Consider the following 18551-nt stretch of genomic DNA (forward strand, 5'->3'; position numbering starts at 1 on the left):
TTCCATCTCCCATCCACCCCAATCATGGTTGGGCTATCTGGGGAGCATGGATGGCGTAGTAGTCTCTCTTCCCTGGAGGAAGGAAGAAAAAAAAAAAAGGTTTTCTAGGTGACGAGAAACGTGGTTTCTTTTTAAACCGATTCTCCTTTCCTTTTTCTCGCCAGACTTTGGCTAAAGTTGTGGAAGGCTGGAACCAGCAGCAGGCCGAGCGGACGGTGTCCCTGCGGAGGCTGCAGACCGAGAAGGAGGCTGCCGAGCAGGGGCTGGGGAGGCAGAAGGAGGTGGGTCTTTTGGGGCAGGGCTCCATCATCCCCTGCCCTTGCGCACGGGAGAACCCCTCCTCCCCTCCTCTCTTCTTCACAGTAGCTGACCTTTATTTCCAGGTAGTCTTTGACTTACAATCGTCCGTTTAGTGACCGTTTGAACTTAAAAGTGGCTTAGGACCATGTTTCACACTTACGACCATTGCAGCGCCCCCTTCCCCGATCACATGATTATAATTCAGACGCTTGGCAACCGACTCGTATTTATGACGGTCGCCACGTCCCTTTGTCACCTGAGTCCCCTTTTGCGACCTTCTGACCAGCAAAGTCATCATGGGGGAAGCCAGAGTCACTTTAACGATCAACTTACTAAGTTAACAACCACGGCAAGAAAGGTTGTAAAACGGGGGCAAATGTCTCGCTTTGTGACATAAATGTTTGCCTCGATTGTTGTCGTAAATGGAGGACTACCTGTGCTTCCAGGTTGGATCTGTCCTGAAGGATCTTCCATGTTGGTTTTGTTCTTCTTTAGAAAATGTCGGAGCTGGAAGGGCGACTCCAGCAGGCCTTGTCCTCCCTCAACCGGGATCAGCAGCTGGCCAGCCAGTACTGCAGGGAGAAAGAGATCTTGGTAAGAGCTGATATGTGTGTGTGTGTGTGAGAGAGAGAGAGAGAGGGAGGGAGGGAGGGAGGGGGGAGAGAGAAAGAGAGAGGGACAGAGAGAAAGGGAGGAAGAGAGAGAAAGAAAGAGAAAAACAGAGAGAGGGACAAAGAGAGGAAGAGATGGAGGGGGAGAGAGAAAAAACAGAGAGGGACAGAGAGAGAGGGGGAGAGAGAAAGAGAGATGGACAGAGAGCGAGAGCGAGGAAGAGAAAAACGGACAAAGAGAGAGGGGTGAAGGGAGAGAAAAAACAGAGGGACAGAGAGAGAGGGAGAGAGAAAGAAAGAGAGGAACAGAGAGAGAGTGAGGAAGAGAAAAACAGAGAGACAAAGAGAGGGAGGGATGGAGGGAGAGAGAGAAAAACAGGGACAGAGAGAGAGAGAGAAAGAGAGACAGAGGGACAGAGAGCGAGCGAGGAAGAGAAAAACGGACAAAGAGAGGGAGGGATGGAGGGAGAGAGAGAGAAAAAAACAGAGAGAGAGGGACAGAGAGCGGGGGACAGAGAGAGGGAAAAAAACAAAGAGGAAGAGGAAGAGAGAAACAGAAACAGAAAGAGTGTGGGAAAGAGAGAAACAAAGAGAAAAAGAGATGGGGGAGAGAGAGAGAGAAAGAAAGAGAGAAAAAGAGAGAGAAACAGAAAGTGTGGGAAAGATAGGAAAAAGGGAAAGAGAGGGGAGAGAGAGAGAGAGAGAGAGAGAGAGAGAGAAAGAGAGAGGGACAGAGAGAAAGGGAGGAAGAGAGAGAAAGAAAGAGAAAAACAGAGAGGGACAAAGAGAGGAAGAGATGGAGGGGAAAGAGAAAAACAGAGGGACAGAGAGAGGAGAGAGAGAAAGAGAAAGAGAGAGGGACAGAAAGAGAGAGCAAGGAAGAGAAAAACAGGGACAAAGAGGGAGGGAGAGAGAAAGAAAGAGAGGGACAGAGAGAGAGTGAGGAAGAGAAAAACAGAGACAGAGAGGGAGGGATGGAGGGAGAGAGAGAAAAAAAACCAGAGGGACAGAGAGAGAGAGAGAAGGAGAGAGACAGAGGGACAGAGAGCGAGCGAGGAAGAGAAAAACAGGGACAAAGAGGGAGGGATGGAGGGAGAGAGAGAGGGACAGAGAGCGGGGGACAGAGAGGAAAAAAAGAGAGAAAGAGGAAGAGAGAAACAGAGAACAGTGTGTGGGAAAGAGAGAGAGAGAAAGAAACAAAGAGACAAAGAGACGGGGGAGAGAGAGAGAGAGACGGAAAGAGAAAAAGAGAGAGAAACAGAAAGTGTGGGAAAGAGAGAAAAAAAAGGGAAGAAGAGAGAGGGGGAGAGAGAGAGAAGGGGAGAGAAAGAGAGAGAGAGGGAGGGAGGGAGGGAGGGAGGGTGGGTGGGTGGGCTGATTTTGAGGCTGACCTTGCATTAAAGATTTCACCTGACAGGTAGAGCCCAACCTTGCAATCTGTAATCCGGGGGTCTCCAACCTTGGCCCCTTTAAGCCGGGTGGACTTCAGTTCCCAGAATTCCCCAGCCAACCACGTAGAGTATCTTTCTTCATAGAGGGTGGGTATGCAGTAAGCGTAATATATCTTGACTTCAGCAAAGTGAGGAAAAAAAGAGAGCTGGCTGGGGAATTCTGGGAGTTGAAGTCCACGAGTCTTCAAAGTTGCTGAGTTTGGAGAACCCTGTTGTAAAAAATGGAGGTTTACCCACTCTTTAATAATAAGTGATTACTAACAGGAATTCACTGCTAATTCCCTGATTATTATTAATCAGTGGAACGACTTGTCTCCGGAAATTGTGAGCGCCCCAACACTGGAGGTTTTTAAAGAAGAGACGGGACAGCCGTTTGTCTGGAACGGCACAGTGGTTTCCTGCTTGAGAAGGGGGTTGGACTAGAAGACCTCCAAGGTCCCTTCCAATTCTTGTTACTCGGTAAACCAGGGTTAAACCTAAAAAAAAAGAGAGCTAAGAATAAGTCTTGAGGTCTGCAAACCAGCTGCCCGAAGCTGAGCCTTATTCTTCTTCCCTCTCTCATTTTCCCACCCCACTTCTCTTCCCTCCCCCGACCCACCCCCCCCCACCCCCAGGAGAAGGAAAAGACCACCCTGTCCTACAGCTTAGAGGCCGAACGTGTCCGGGTGCAGAACCTGGAGGCCGAGTGGGATCTGGAACGGCGCCAGCAGGACGTCCTGCGGGCCACCCTGGAGGAGCAGCAGAGGAGCTGGGCCCAGCGGGAGAAAGAGCTGGAAGAGCGGCACCAGACCCTGCAGGAGGAGAGCCGGCTTCACCTCGAGAAGGAGAAGGTGAGGGCGACAGCCTCTTCTCGGCCCGCCTTGTCGGGGTGGCGTGTGGCTCTCGGCAGCCAAAAGCGCAATTTGAACACGGCCCAAGGAGTTACCATCTTTGCATCCATCTTTGCGGAAGGAGGGAGTAGAGAGTTAGCCCCTCTTAAGGTTGACGTCCAAGAAGGCCGCTTGGTTGGTGTTTTTTTTTGGTAAAGCGAAAGACCACAGCGTAAAGCTAAGAGGCCAGTTTGAGCACTGATGATGTTACCTAGTTGGGTCATGAAACGTCTGCAGGCAACCAATCAAACTCAGAGAGCGCCCAGGACCCCACCGTCCTCCTGCTGTTCCTTTCTGCAAACTTCACTCCCTTTTAGCACTGATGTTGTTACCTAGTTGGGTCATGAAATGTCTTCAGGAAAACCACCAAGCTCAAAGAGCACCAAGGACCCCACAGTCTTCTTCCTCCCCCTCCTCTTCCTCCTCCCCCCTCCTCCTCTTCTTCCTCCCCCTCCTCCTCTTCCTCCCCCTCCTCCTTTTCCTCCTCCCTCCTCCTCCTCCTCTTCATCCCTTCCTTACCTAGTCGGGTCATGAAATATTTGCAAGAAAACAACCAAGCTCAGAGAACACCAAGGACCCCACAGTCTTCTTCCTCCCCCTCCTCCCCCCCTTCCTCCTCCTCCTCTTCCTCCTCCCCCTCCCTCTCCACTCCCTTCTAGCGCTGATGATGTTACCTAGTCTGGTCATGAAATGTCTTCAGGAAAACCACCAAGCTCAGAGAGCACCGAGGACCCCACAGTCCAACCCTGAGCTACAAATATCCTCTTCTATCAGAGCCAGTTTTGTCGAGGGGTTAAGGCACCAGGTTAGAAACCGGGAGACTACGAGTCCCGCATTATTCCCAAAAGCCGGCTGGGTGACTTTGAGCTAATCACCAGGAGACGGTGAATTCTACTCCCACCTTAGCTATGAAAGCTGGCTTAGTGACCTTGGGCCATTCCCTCTTCTCTAAGCCCCACCTACCTCACAGGGTTGTTGGCTATGTTCCTCACCTTGAGTTATTCGTGAAAATAAGGAAGGCAGGAGACAAATAAGGAAATTGGAGAATGAATTGCACGAGAGCCAGCCCATCAGATTAGCATCTTTTTCCTGCACTCTTACAATATATATTCTTATTGTCAACCCATCAGCTTTCTCACTCACCCCTTGTTATCCCAATCTTCCTGAGCTGGTTGCAGACTCCCTAAATTCCTTCTTCCCTTCTTTCTTTTCTTTTCTTTCTTTTCTTTTTTTTTTTGACTTCCTGTATCCTAGCAGCTGGGGATAGATAGCTGGCTCCCCAGAGGAGAAAAGGAGCCACACCCATCCAATTTGGCACGGTGATGGCCTTTCCTGGCCGGGCTACCCCTTGACCCCCACCTTGAAAAACTCCATTCCTGGGACTGCTGTCCCAGGGAAGGCTTGGCTTTGCAATGGAGCATCAGGTCTGGGAGGAATTGCAGCTGATTGGGCCCCGCTGCGAGGTGGAAAAACGGCGGCCTTCCCAAACCGTAAGTGGTGGCGGTGGTGACCAGGTCTCCCCTTTGGAATCGGTCCAGCTCGCAAACTGGAGGTAAAGAGGCCGGTTGGTCAAACCGCTCACCCGTCATTAAGCCGAGGATAACAGGTTTGGAAGTGAAGTTAGAGTCCCAGCAACAGCGAAGGGCCAATGTGGTATAGTGATAAAGGCACTAGGCTAGAAACCAGGAGATTGGGAGTTCTAGTCACACTTTAGCCATGAAAGCTGGCTAGGTGACTTTGGGCCAGTCACCAGGAGACGGGAGTTCTAGTCCTGCCTTAGCCATGAATCCTGGCTAGGTGACTTTGGGCTAATCAGCAGGAGATGGGAGTTCTAGTCCTGCTTTACCCATGAAAGCTGGCTAGGTGACTTTGGGCCAGTCACCAGGAGACAGGAGTTCTAGTCCTGCCTTAGCCATGAAAGCTGGCTAGGTGACTTTGGGCCAATCACCAGGAGATGGAAGTTCTAGTCCCGCTTTAGCCATGAAAGCTGGCTAAGTGACTTAGGTGACCAGGGGAGGATGAATTCTAGTCCTATCTTAGGTGTGAAAGCTGGCTGGGTGACACTCGCTGAGCCCAACCCACCTCACAGGGTTGTTGTGGGGAAAATAGGAGCAGGAGAGCAAGTATATTCACCATCTTGAGTTACTTGTAAAGACAGGATAAAAAAACCTAATGCATACTAATAAACCCAAGTCTGGATAAATAGAGTGATATTGTGTGTGTGTGTGCCTTACCTGCCTTTCAGGTTTTGCTCTGGGAAGTTTCTAGTCCTCAGTGATTTGAGCTTCAGAGGAAAGGCAGGATGATGGGGGAAAAAAAAATAAAGGTGTTGAAAATAAGGACGTGTAGCTTTAAACTGCTTCCTGAGAGCTTTTAAGAAGTTTCTTAAAGGGAGCAACGTTCTTTATTTGCTGTGTTTCTCAACTTTGGCAGTGGGACTTCAATTCCCAGAATTCCTCAGCAGAGCCGGCTGGGAATACTGGAGTGGGGTGGGGCTGGCTGGCTGAGGAATTCTGGGAGTTGAAGTCTACACATCTTCAAACTGCCACAATGGAGGAACATTGCTTTATTGGCTCAGCTGGTTTCTGGAGGGCCTAAAAAAGATATAATGCCAGATTGTGGGTCTGAATGTGAATATGGCTAGATAGTCCTCGACTTACGGCCACTGTGGAGCCCAAAATTTTACGTTGTTAAGTGAGAAATTCATTGAGTGAGTTTTGCCCCATGTTACGACTTTTCTGGCCACAGTTGTTAATTGAATGACTGAAGTTGTTAAGTTAGTCACACATTTATTTATTTATTTGTTTATTTATTATTCGTATTTGTATACCGCCCTATCTCCCGAAGGACTCAGGGCGGTTCACAGGCAAATAAAAAAACATATATATACAAATTAAGAAAACCATTAAGAAACTTATTCAAAAGCCAAATTATTAAAAATAGTATAAATATTAAAACCAATTAAAACCCCTATAAAATTTAAAAACTAGTCCAGTCCCGCGCAGATAAATAGGTGTGTTTTAAGCTCGCGACGGAAGGTTCGGAGGTCTGGAAGTGAATCTGGTTCCCAGATGAATCTGGTTCCCCCCTCACCCCCCCCCCCGACTTGGCTTGTCAGAAGTCCGCAAAAGAGGATCACGTGACCTTAGGACACAGCAACCGTCGTAAACGTGAGTTGGCTGCCGAGCATCCGAACGTAACTCACGGGATGCTCCGACGGGCCTAAGCGTGCAAGAGGGTCGCAAGTCCCTTTTTGCATTGCTGTGATCTCTTTGGACGGTCACTAAATGAACTGTCATAAGGCAAGGACTACCTGTACTTACCATCACCCTCAACGCTCCTGGAAATGGGCTGGCTGGGGATACTGGGGACTGTAGTCTAGCCCTTCGGGAAGGGGCAATGTTTTCTATAAAATGTATTTTATACCAGGGGTTTCCAACCTTGGCAACTTTAAGACTTGTGGACTTCAAAGTTGCCAAGGTTGGAGATCCCTGTTTTATACAATACTTTTGTTGTATTTTATACCAGTTTGTGGTAACCGTTGTTGCCACAAACCTTGGCTTGTTTTAATTTTTATTCATTTCTTTACAACCCCACCTTCATTATTTTTAGAAATAAGCCAAGGTGGTAAACGTACTTAATACGCCTTCCTCCTCCTAATTTCCTCAAAACAACCCTGTGAGGTGGGTAGGGCTAAGAGAGAGGGACTGGCTTAAACTCACCTGGCTGGCTTTCATCTGTAAGGTGAAACTAGAACTCCCAGTCTCCTGGTGATTGGTTCAAAGTCATTAACTTTCTTTCCTGCCTAAAGCAGGACTAGAATTCATCGTCTCCTGGAGATTGGTCCAAAGTCACCCAGCCGCCTTCCATGCCTCAGGCAGGACTAGAACTCACCGTCTCCTGGTGATTGATCCAAAGTCACCCAGCCGCCTTCCATGCCTCAGGCAGGACTAGAACTCACCGTCTCCTGGTGATTGATCCAAAGTCACCCAGCCGCCTTCCATGCCTCAGGCAGGACTAGAACTCACCGTCTCCTGGTGATTGATCCAAAGTCACCTGACGATTCACGTAACAAGCGATTCAAGTAATTTGCTTAGCAGTCGGAGCCAAAAATGTCGCAGAATTGCATGTGACTCCCTTAACAACCTCTTGGCTTAGCAGCATAAATCCTAGTCCCGACTGTGGTCGTAAATCGAGGACTTCATGCACACCTACCCTGCAGATGGAATTTCAGTGGCATGAAATGCCAGGTTGATAAACCCAGGAGTCCTCATTCATGTGTCCCTCACGGAGGTAGGGATGGAAAGAAATCTTTTATGCCTTTTTTTAAGGCTTATTAATGAATTTTGTGAGGCGTTGTCCCTCATGGTCTCCTGCTTGGGCGGGTGAGGGGGGAGGGGTTTGACTAGATGACCTCCAAGGTCCCTTCCAACTCTGTTCATCTGTTAAATGGAGATAGCTAATGAAAATGGCTTTTCTTTCTCCAAATGGCGTGTATATTAGGGAGCCTTACACTTACGACCGCCATAGAGCCCAAGCAAGGCAGTCCTTAAGTGAGTGTCACCCGTCTTTTATGACCTTTCCCCTGCAGTTGTTAAGTGAATCATGCAGTCGCAAAAGGGGGGGGGACGGGAGATCACTGGACACTACAACAGCCGTCATAAACACGAGCCAAGCGTCCAAAACCGGCGGGAACCTCGAGCCGGTTTAATGTCAGGATTCCAAATAATACTTCCTCCTTCAATGAGAATTCCGAGGCAGGCAAATTCCTCAAAGGGCATATATTTTATTGGGACGTATCAAAATTGGCACCAAGCCGGATTTGGGTTTCCGTCGGTTTTACACCCGATTAAAAGTCAAACTTCGTCCCTCCCCCCCACCCCCTTCCCCGAGTCACCAGTCACCCAGTCCAATCAGCACGCGGTACGGTTGCTAGGTGACCTCGGTCTCCACCTCTCGGACGCCCTCCGCCAACGTCCTTGGGGGGTTTGACTATTATTTATTTATTTATTTATTTATTTGATTTGATTTTTATACCGCCCTTCTCCCGAAGGACTCAGGGCGGTTTACAGGCATAATAAAACCGACAATACAATATACAAGTTTAAAATACGATTTAAAAAACTTATTTAAATTAGCCCAGTGATTAAAATTTACCATACTAAAAAACCCCGTTTAAAATTAATAAATTTAACATTAAAATCCCAATTTAAGCCAGCCCCGCGCGGATAAAAAGATGAGTCTTGAGTTCGCGATGAAATGTCCGAAGGTCAGGTATTTGGCGTAAACCCGGGGGAAGCTCGTTCCAGAGTGTGGGAGCCCCCACAGAGAAGGCCCTTCCCCTGGGGGCCGCCAGCCGACATTGCTTGGCGGACGGCACCCTGAGAAGTCCCTCTCTGTGAGAGCGTACGGGTCGGTGGGAGGCATAAGGTAACAGCAGGCGGTCCCGTAAGTACCCAGGCCCTAAGCCATGGAGCGCTTTAAAGGTCATAACCAACACCTTAAAGTGCACCCGGAAGGCCACAGGCAGCCAGTGCAGTCTGCGCAGGAGCGGTGTTACATGGGAGCTATGCGAGGCTCCCTCTATCACCCGCGCAGCTGCATTCTGGACTAACTGAAGCCTCCGAGTGCACTTCAAGGGGAGCCCCATGTAGAGAGCATTACAATAATCCAGGCGAGAGGTAACGAGCGCATGAGTGACCGTGCACAAGGCATCCCGATCAAGGAAGGGGCGCAACTGCCGAACCAGGCGAACCTGGTGGAAGGCGCCCCTGGAGACGGCCGTCAAATGGTCTTCAAACGACAGCCGATCGTACAGGAGAACGGCCAAGTTGCGCACCCTCTCCATTGGGGCCAATGACTCGCCCCCAACAGTCAGCCGCGGCTGCAGCTGACTGAATCGGGGTGCCGGCATCCACAGCCACTCCGTCTTGGAGGGATTAAGCTTGAGCCTGTTTCTCCCCATCCAGACCCGTACGGCTTCCACGCACCGGGACAGCACTTCAACAGCTTCATTGGGGTGGCCTGGGGTGGAAAAGTACAGCTGGGTGTCATCCGCGTACAGCTGGTATCTCACCCCAAAGCCACTGATGATCTCACCCAACGGCTTCATGTAGATGTTGAACAGGAGAGGCGAGAGAATCGACCCCTGCGGCACCCCACAAGTGAGGCGCCTCGGGGTCGACCTCTGCCCCCCTGTCAACACCGTCTGCGACCGGTCAGAGAGATAGGAGGAGAACCACCGATATACGGTGCCTCCCACTCCCAATCCCCCCAACCGGCGCAGCAGGATACCATGGTCGATGGTATCAAAAGCCGCTGAGAGGTCTAATAGGACCAGGGCAGAGGAATAACCCCTGTCCCTGGCCCTCCAGAGATCATCCACCAACGCGACCAAAGCTGTCTCAGTGCTGTACCCGGGTCGGAAGCCGGACTGGAACGGGTCTAGATAGATAGGTCCCTTCCAACTCTGTTCATCTGTTAAATGGAGATAGCTAATGAAAATGGCTTTTCTTTCTCCAAATGGCGTGTATATTAGGTAGCCTTCGACTAACGACCGCCATAGAGCCCAAGCAAGGCAGTCCTTAAGTGAGTGTCACCCGTCTTTTACGACCTTTCCCCTGCAGTTGTTAAGTGAATCATGCGAGTCTGTCTTCCCCATTGACTTTACTCATCAGAAGGTCGCAAAAGGGGGGCGGGGGCAAGAAATCACTGGACACTACAACAGCCGTCATAAACACGAGCCAAGCGTCCAAAACCGGCAGGAACCCCGAGCCGGTTTAATGTCAGGATTCCAAATAATACTTCCTCCTTCAATGAGAATTCCGAGGCAGGCAAATTCCTCAAAGGGCATATATTTTATTGGGCCGTATCAAAATCGGCACAAAGCCGGATTTGGGGTTCCGTCAGTTTTACACCCGATTAAAAGTCAAACTTCGTCCCACCCCCTTCCCCAAGTCACCAGTCACCCGGTCCAATCAGCATGCGGTCCGGTTGCTAGGTGACCTCGGTCTCCACCTCTCGGACCCCCTCTGCCAACGTCCTTGACTCCCAGGGGAAAGAATTTTATTTAGGCTACGACACCCCAGCGGTCTCAGCCCTGAAGCTGCGGGAAGAGATAAAACTACCAAAATTTTGAAAAAAAACGGCCACAGTTTGGCCAACCTCAGGGTTGACACTCCGCTTTTTCTCGGTCCCCCGTCTAGATGGTGGCCCAGCGGGAAGCTCAGAAGGCCCTGGATGCCCAACAGGTCCTGTCTACGGCGCAGGCAGAAATGCAAGGCCTGCAGGCCGACCTGGAGGCCGTGCGGCGCGAGAGAGACACCTTGAAGATGGAGATGAGCTTGCTGAAGGTAAAACGGTGGGGGGGGGGCGCAACCTTTTTGAATTAACTAGTTCAAAAAATGAAATTTAACTAACGAAATGAAATCTAACTAACAATGAAATTCAATGTAGAGCACATCCTCACCACCACTGGCAAGACAAGGAGCGAATCCCCACAGTTGCATTGATGATGTTACCTAGTAAGGTCATGAAAGGTCTTCAAGAGATACGTAGCTCAGAGAGTGCCAAGAACCCCACAGTCGTCGTCCTCCTCCTCCTCCTCTTCCTCCTCTTCCTCCTTTCTAGCACTGATGAAATTCCCTAGCTGGGTCATCAAATGTCTGCAAAAAAGCAACCAAATTCGGAGAGCACAAAGAACGCCACAGTCCTTTCCTCCTCCTCTTCCTCCCCACTTCCTCCTCCTCCTGCCAGCACTGTTGACATTCCCTAGTTGGGTCATTAATCATGAAACGTCTGCAAGAAAGCAACCAAGGACTCCACAGTCCTCCACCAACTCCCTTCTAGCACTGATGACATTCCCTAGCTGGGCCATGAGACGTCTGCAAGAAAACCACCAAGCTCAGAGAGCACCAAGGACAAACCCCCCTCCCCCCCAATGTCGGTCTTCCTCCTTTCTCTTTGCAGGCCCGTTTCGAGACCCAGAAGGCCAAGCTGGAGTCGGAGCTGAAGGTGGCCTTAGAACAGCGGGTGACGGAGCGGCTGGCCGAGGTTCACGAGGACAGCTTGCGCCAAATGACCGCTGTGCGAGAACAACACAGGTGGGAGGACGTGGTGGCGGCCCATCTCCCTCCGTTTCACCCTCCCCCCCCCATTTCTTTCCTGGCCTTCTTTGCTTTGATTGGCAGTTGACATCGTTTTGGAATTTGGAAGTCCCTTCTAGGAAAGAGCTCCCGAGAGCTCAAATCTTAACTCTTTATTTTTACTTTCTGGTTAAAGAAAAAAAATATCTTCCTTTTATTTCTGTTTCAAAAGTCCAGGTCCTTGAATCCGAGTTCCTCCCATTTGTGAATTGAGTAGGTGGGGTTATCTGGTCCTCCTTTCCTTCCCTTCTGCCTGCAGTTCTTCTTTCAAATGATGGAAGTTACATTTTGCCATTCCCCCCACCCCCCCCGTTCAAAATTCAAAGGGTCTGTCTGTCCAGGCACCATTGCGGGGTGTGTCTCTCGCTCTCGGTTGGCTAGAGGGCTTGCGAGTTGTGGTTCCGCGACTCGCAAAGCCACAATTCTCCTCTTTCCCTCCTTAGCTACAGGGGGCGTAGAAATGTGTTTTTTTGCAAAGGCAGTTAATAAGATTACTCTCTATAAAGTAGTGTTTCTCAACCTGGAGAGGAAACCTTGCAATAATTTTCGGGGCTTGGGGAAGCCCTACATAAAAATGGCAGAAGGTGGACTTGAGGGAAAGATTGGACCACCATTTGTTCAGGAGGGCATAAGGATCCTTGCCTTGGGGTCCTGGGGGTTGGGCTAGAAGACCTCCAAGTCCTCCCTTCCAGTCCTATGATTCTATGATCTATCTGCTTGTCTGTCCGCATCCATCCATCCATCTATCCATTAATCTATTGTCTGTCTGTCTGTCTTATCTGTCTGTCCATATCTATCTATCTGTTTGTCTGTCTGTCTGTCTATCTATCTATCTATCTATCTATCTATCTATCTATCTATCTATCTATCTATCTATCTATCTATCTTTCATCTCTCTCTCTTATCTCTCTCTCATCAATCTATCATCTCTCCCTCTCTCTCTCATCTATCTATCTATCTTTCTTTCTATCTATCCATATCTATCGTCTATATTTATTTATTTATTTATTTATAATTTAATTTCTATACCGCCCTTCTCCCAAAGGACTCAGGGCGGTTTACAGCCATATTAAAACACCAAGTACAAATAACAATTTTAAAAGCGAATTAAAACCACATATTTATAGGCCAGATCAACTAAAACGGTCAAAGACCTACAATAAAACCCATTTAAAATTACAATTAAAATTATACTTAGGCTAGTCCCGCACGATGAAATAATAAAGTCTTCAATTCCCGTTTGAAGGTCCGGAGGTCGGGGAGTTGGCGTAACCCCGGAGGAAGCTCATTCCAAAGGGCTGGTGCCGCCACAGAGAAGGCCCTCCCCCTGGGGGTCGCCAACTGACATTGTTTGGTCGAAGGCACCCTGAGGAGTCCCTCTCTGTGGGAGCACACAGGTCGTTGGGAGGCTATCGGTGGCAGAAGGTGGTCTCGCAAATACCCCAGTCCTAAGCCATGGAGCGCTTTAAAGGTGGTAACCAGCACCTTGAATTGCACCCAGAAGGCTACCGGCAGCCAGTGCAGGCCGCGCAGGATAGGTGTTATATGGGAGCAACGCGGTGCTCCCTCTATCATCTATCTATCTATCTATCTATCTATCTATCTATCTATCTATCTATCTATCTATCTATCTATCTATCTTCTATCATTATATCATCTGTCTGTCTATCATCTATCTATCTATCTATCTATCTATCTATCTATCTATCTATCTATCTATCTATCTATCTATCTATCTATCTTCTATCATTATATCATCTGTCTGTCTATCATCTATCTATCTATCTATCTATCTATCTATCTATCTATCTATCTATCTATCTATCTATCTATCTCTTATATCTATCTATCTATCTATCTGTCTGTCTATCTATCTATCTATCTATCATCATCATCTATATCATCTCTGTCTGTCTATCATCTATCTATCTATCTATCTATCTATCTATCTATCTATCTATCTATCTATCTATCTATCTATCTATCTCTTATATCTATCTATCTATCTATCTATCTATCTATCTATCTATCTATCTATCTATCTATCTGTCTGTCTATCTATCTATCATCATCATCTATATCATCTGTCTGTCTGTCTATCATCTATATCATCCATCCATCCATCCATCCATCTCTTCTATTTATCATCTCTCTATATCCATCTCCTATCATCTATCTCCTATTATTTATCTGTCGTCTCTATTAATCACCTATCTATATCTATCTATCTATTTTCAAGAAAAGATTGGACAGTTGGTATGATGAGAGACTCCTGCCTTGGGGCCCTGGGGGTTGGACTAGAAGACCTCCAAGGTCCCTTCCAGCCTTATAACTTCTATGACTGCCGTTCCCTTCTAACTTAATCCCCCTTTTATGACTTGTACAACAGCCAAGTGGCAGACTGGCATTTTAGTTTGGCTTTGGCTTTGGGGTGAGATACCAGCTGTACGCTGATGACACCCAGCTGTACTTCTCCACCCCAGGCCACCCCAATGAAGCTGTTGAAGTGCTGTCCCGGTGCGTGGAAGCCGTACGGGTCTGGATGGGGAGAAACAGGCTCAAGCTTAATCCCTCCAAGACAGAGTGGCTGTGGATGCCGGCACCCCGATTCAGTCAGCTGCAGCCGCGGCTGACTGTTGGAGGCGAGTTATTGGCCCCAAAGGACAGGGTGCGCAACTTAGGTGACCTCCTGGATGAACGGCTGTCGTTTGAAGATCATTTGACGGCCGTCTCCAGGGGGGCCTTCCACCAGGTTCGCCTGGTTCGGCAGTTGCGCCCCTTCCTTGATCGGGATGCCTTGTGCACGGTCACTCATGCGCTCGTTACCTCTCGCCTGGATTATTGTAATGCTCTCTACATGGGGCTCCCCTTGAAGTGCACTCGGAGGCTTCAGTTAGTCCAGAATGCAGCTGCGCGGGTGATAGAGGGAGCTCCGCGTAGCTCCCATGTAACACCGCTCCTGCGCAGACTGCACTGGCTGCCTGTGGCCTTTCGAGTGCGCTTTAAGGTGTTGGTTACGACCTTTAAAGCGCTCCATGGCTTAGGGCCTGGGTACTTACGGGACCGCCTGCTGTTACCCTATGCCTCCCACCGACCCGTACGCTCTCACAGAGAGGGACTTCTCAGGGTGCCGTCCGCCAAACAATGTCGGCTGGCGGCCCCCAGGGGAAGGTCCTTCTCTGTGGGGGCTCCCACACTCTGGAACAAGCTTCCCCCGGGTTTACGCCAAATACCTGACCTTCGGACATTCCGTCGCGAACTGAAGACGCATCTTTTTATTTGCGTGGGGCTGTCTTAAATTGAATTTTATCTTTTATCAATTTTTAAACGGGGTTTTTAGTATGGAAATTTTTTAATTTTAGGCTAATTTAAATAAATTTTTTAAATGGTATTTTAATCTGTATATTGTATTGTTTTATCTTGCCTGTACACCGCCCTGAGTCCTTCGGGAGAAGGGCGGTATAAAAATCAAATAAATAAATAAATAATAAATAGTTGTGGCATAGAAATATTCCCCAGTGAGGACTAGCATCGCACAGGGTGTGACATTAAAAAGGGAACGCTTATTCCCTCCCCCCCTCCCCCCCCCGGCCAATTATGACTTTTCTTGAAAGTCCAGTTGAGGAATTTTAAAGAGAAGTCTTTTTTCCAAAATTCAAATGTTTGGCCAGTCTCTTCCTTCAGAGCCAAAACCTTTTATTTCCCAAAACAGAGTTTGAAATGTCTTATTCTCCTTCATCAAAATTAATTGATGATTCATTATTTTCTCCCTATTCTCTTATCACTCCAATATTCTTAAATCGTCCCTGTTTTTGGGGAGTTATCTAACAACTCAAGGAGAAAATCCTCAGAATGTTGCTCAAAATATCAAAATTCAGAATAATGCTCTTAATGCCGTTTCGCTGCACGGATTCATCCGTCTGTTGCTGTTGGTTTGATTTGTTAATCCAAACGGCTTTAGACAAGAGCCGAGATCCATTCAAAACTTTATTTACAGTATTTATTCTCTAATCTACCCAGAAGGATTTGGAGAGATGGGGAAACATCCGTAAAAACAAGAATTCCACGCTTTGTGGTTTATAGCTTTAAGGAGATACAAAAAGCAATTTGAGAATTAACAAGGCACCTTTGTTCCTTGTTAATTCCTGCTAAAGCGCCTTTATTTTTTTTATTTTTTTTTAAAATCTTTATCTTGGACAATAAAATTCCTTGTGTGTCCAATCACACTTGGCCAATAAAAAATTCTATTCTATTCTATTTTGTTCTAAAATGCAGAAAATACCGGTGGGCAATCCAAGATGGGCTGCAAGACAGGATCTCCTTTTGAGTGAGGGATAAACAATCCTTATTTTTACATATAAACATTTTTCTACTACTTTTAGAAGTAGATTCTCTCTTTTAGATTGATTCTCCAAGGGGAGGGGCGCGGCGGCCCAGAGGTGGAGCTCTCGCCTCACAATCAAGAGGCTGTGAGTTCGATCCTAGGTATAGAATAGAATAGAATAGAATTTTTATTGGCCAAGTGTGATTGGACACACAAGGAATTTGTCTTGGTGCATATGCACATACTACACCAAGTAGTGTACATAAAAGAAAAGATACGTTCATCAAGGTACAACATTTACAACACAAATGATGGTCAATATATCAATATAAATCATAAGGATTGCCAGCAACAAGTTATAGTCATACAGTCATAAGTGGAAAGAGATTGGTGATGGGAACTATGAAACGATTAATAGTAGTGCAGATTCAGTAAATAGTCTGACAGTGTTGAGGGAATTATTTGTTTAGCAGAGTGATGGCCTTCGGGAAAAAACTGTTCTTGTGTCTAGTTGTTCTGGTGTGCAGTGCTCTATAGCGTCGTTTTGAGGGTAGGAGTTGAAACAGTTTATGTCCAGGATGCGAGGGATCTGCAAATATTTTCACGGCCCTCTTCTTGATTCGTGCAGTATACAGGTCCTCAATGGAAGGCAGGTTGGTAGCAATTATTTTTTCTGCAGTTCTAATTATCCTCTGAAGTCTGTGTCTTTCTTGTTGGGTTGCAGAACCGAACCAGACAGTTATAGAGGTGCAAATGACAGACTCAATAATTCCTCTGTAGAACTGAATCAGCAGCTCCTTGGGCAGTTTGAGCTTACTGAGTTGGCGCAGAAAGAACATTCTTTGTTGTCCTTTTTTAATGATGTTTTTGATGTTAGCTGTCCATTTTAGATCTTGCGATATGATAGAACCCAGAAATTTGAAGGTTTCTACTGTTGATACTGTGTTGTCTAGTATTGTGAGAGGTGGAAGTATGGAAGGGTTTTTCCTAAAGTCTACCACCATTTCTACGGTTTTGAGTGTGTTCAGTTCCAGATTGTTTTGGTTGCACCACAAGGCTAGTCGTTCGACCTCCCGTCTATATGCGGATTCGTCATTGTCTGGAATGAGACCAATCACTGTTGGTCTGCGAACTTCAGTAGCTTAACAGTAGGGGCAGATATTTCTCTCTCTGGGCACAGTGAGAATATAATCTGCTGAACAAAATACCGCACTGTCAACGGGAAGGGCATCCGGCCATTAAAACACTCCGCTCCATTCAGTCGGCCAGACTCCACCCCGCAAGTCGTTAAAAGAAGGTGATGATTGCAATAAGCCAGTTTCTTGCCGGCTACTTTCTGGAATTTGCAAAGATATCTTTTATTTTCTTGGTGGAAAAGACCTTTTATGTTCATTTTTATTTCCCCCTTTTTTTTTTTTGCAGGAAGCAGTTGCTGGACCTAAGCAGCCACCACGAGAAAGAGTTGGCGAAACAGCTGGCTCAGTTCAAATTAGATCTAGCTGAGAAGGAGGCGCAGCAGAAGCACCTCACTGAGGACTACGAACATAGGTAGCCTTCCCAAAGTTTGCGGTGCCACCGAAATCTCTTCGCGGGTGGTCCTCGGCGTCTAACAGTTCACACAGTGACCGAAGTTACAGCGGCATCGGGGGGAAAAGTGACTTACGACCGTGTTTCACACTTACGACCCTGTGGTCGCGTGATCAAAATTCAGACGCTTGGCAACTGACTCACTGGTCGCAGTTCTCTGGGGTCACCTGATCCCTTTTTGCATCCTTCTGCCGGTGGGGAAACCTTGCTTCACTTAACGACCGTCTTAGTAACTTAACCTGAGTGATTCATTTTACAACAGTGGCAAGAAAAGTCGTAAAATGGGGGCAAAGCTCACAATGGGGTGGTTTTTAAAGGCTTGGCCGTGGTACCACAGGTAGTCCTCGACTTACGACCGCAACTGAGCCCAACTTTTCTGTTAAGTGAAACATTTGTTAAGCGCCATTTTGCCCCATTTGGCGACCTTTGGCCGCAGTCGTTAAGTGAATCACTGCAGTGGTTAGCCACACTGTTGTTAAGTGAATCCGGCTTCCCCATTGGCTTTGCTCATCAGAAGGTTGCAAAAGGCAATCAAACGGGCACTCTGACCGTCCCGTCATAAATGCGAGCCAGTTATCAAGGATCTCAATTTTGATCGCCTGACCGCAGAGATGCTGCAACGGTCATGAGTGTGAAAAACGGTCCTTAGCTATTCAGGGCCGTTGTAACTTCGAATGGTCCCTAGACGAATGGTCTTAAGCCGAGGACAGCCAGGCAGATTCATCAGCCCTTGCATCCAACAGTCATTAAGTGTGAAAAACAGTCCCGAGTCCCTCAGTGCTGTCGTAACTTTGAATGGTCCCTAAAGGAGTCCTCACTATGGTGTGAAGGGGTTGGAGAGTGTGTGCGCAGCGCGCATAGTCTGGGTGGGTGGCTCTCAGAATGGGGTCTTTGGTCAGAGCTGCCCGAAGGAGATGGAGCTGGGAAACCTCTCTGAGTGAAAGCGTTGTCAATGCCTTGAGAAATGGTTTGCATAATAAGATGACGTATATCCTGAGAAATTTATTTATTTATTTAATCATATTTATATACCGCCCTATCTCCCGAAGGACTCAATGGCAGGATTACTGTCTTCTCTATGGGAGACTCCCGCTGCTGTGGGAGTGAAGGTGGCAGAAGGTGCCTGATGTGGAGGCTCAGGCATGGCTCTAGAAGAATCTCCAAAAACTGTACAGATTGTTTCCTGGTTTTCTCCTGAACCACTAGGGATAGTGGGAGACCATCCAGGCTGATTTAATAGAGGAGAATCTTCAGTTAGTGGAACA

General features: G+C 47.7%; 1 protein-coding gene across 1 annotated transcript in view; it reads left to right on the plus strand.

Moving 5' to 3' along the window:
* Positions 1–18551, plus strand: part of CNTROB (centrobin, centriole duplication and spindle assembly protein) — a 43403-nt gene that overhangs the window by 13096 nt on the left and 11756 nt on the right. The window contains exons 7-12 of the mRNA XM_058182173.1: positions 165–281; positions 796–894; positions 2977–3192; positions 10437–10583; positions 11200–11333; positions 17122–17247. Of these exons, the coding sequence (XP_058038156.1) occupies positions 165–281; positions 796–894; positions 2977–3192; positions 10437–10583; positions 11200–11333; positions 17122–17247 (839 nt within the window). The remainder of the gene's footprint in view (positions 1–164; positions 282–795; positions 895–2976; positions 3193–10436; positions 10584–11199; positions 11334–17121; positions 17248–18551) is intronic.

Source organism: Ahaetulla prasina, chromosome 4, assembly GCF_028640845.1.
Source record: "Ahaetulla prasina isolate Xishuangbanna chromosome 4, ASM2864084v1, whole genome shotgun sequence".
NCBI lineage: Eukaryota > Metazoa > Chordata > Lepidosauria > Squamata > Colubridae > Ahaetulla > Ahaetulla prasina.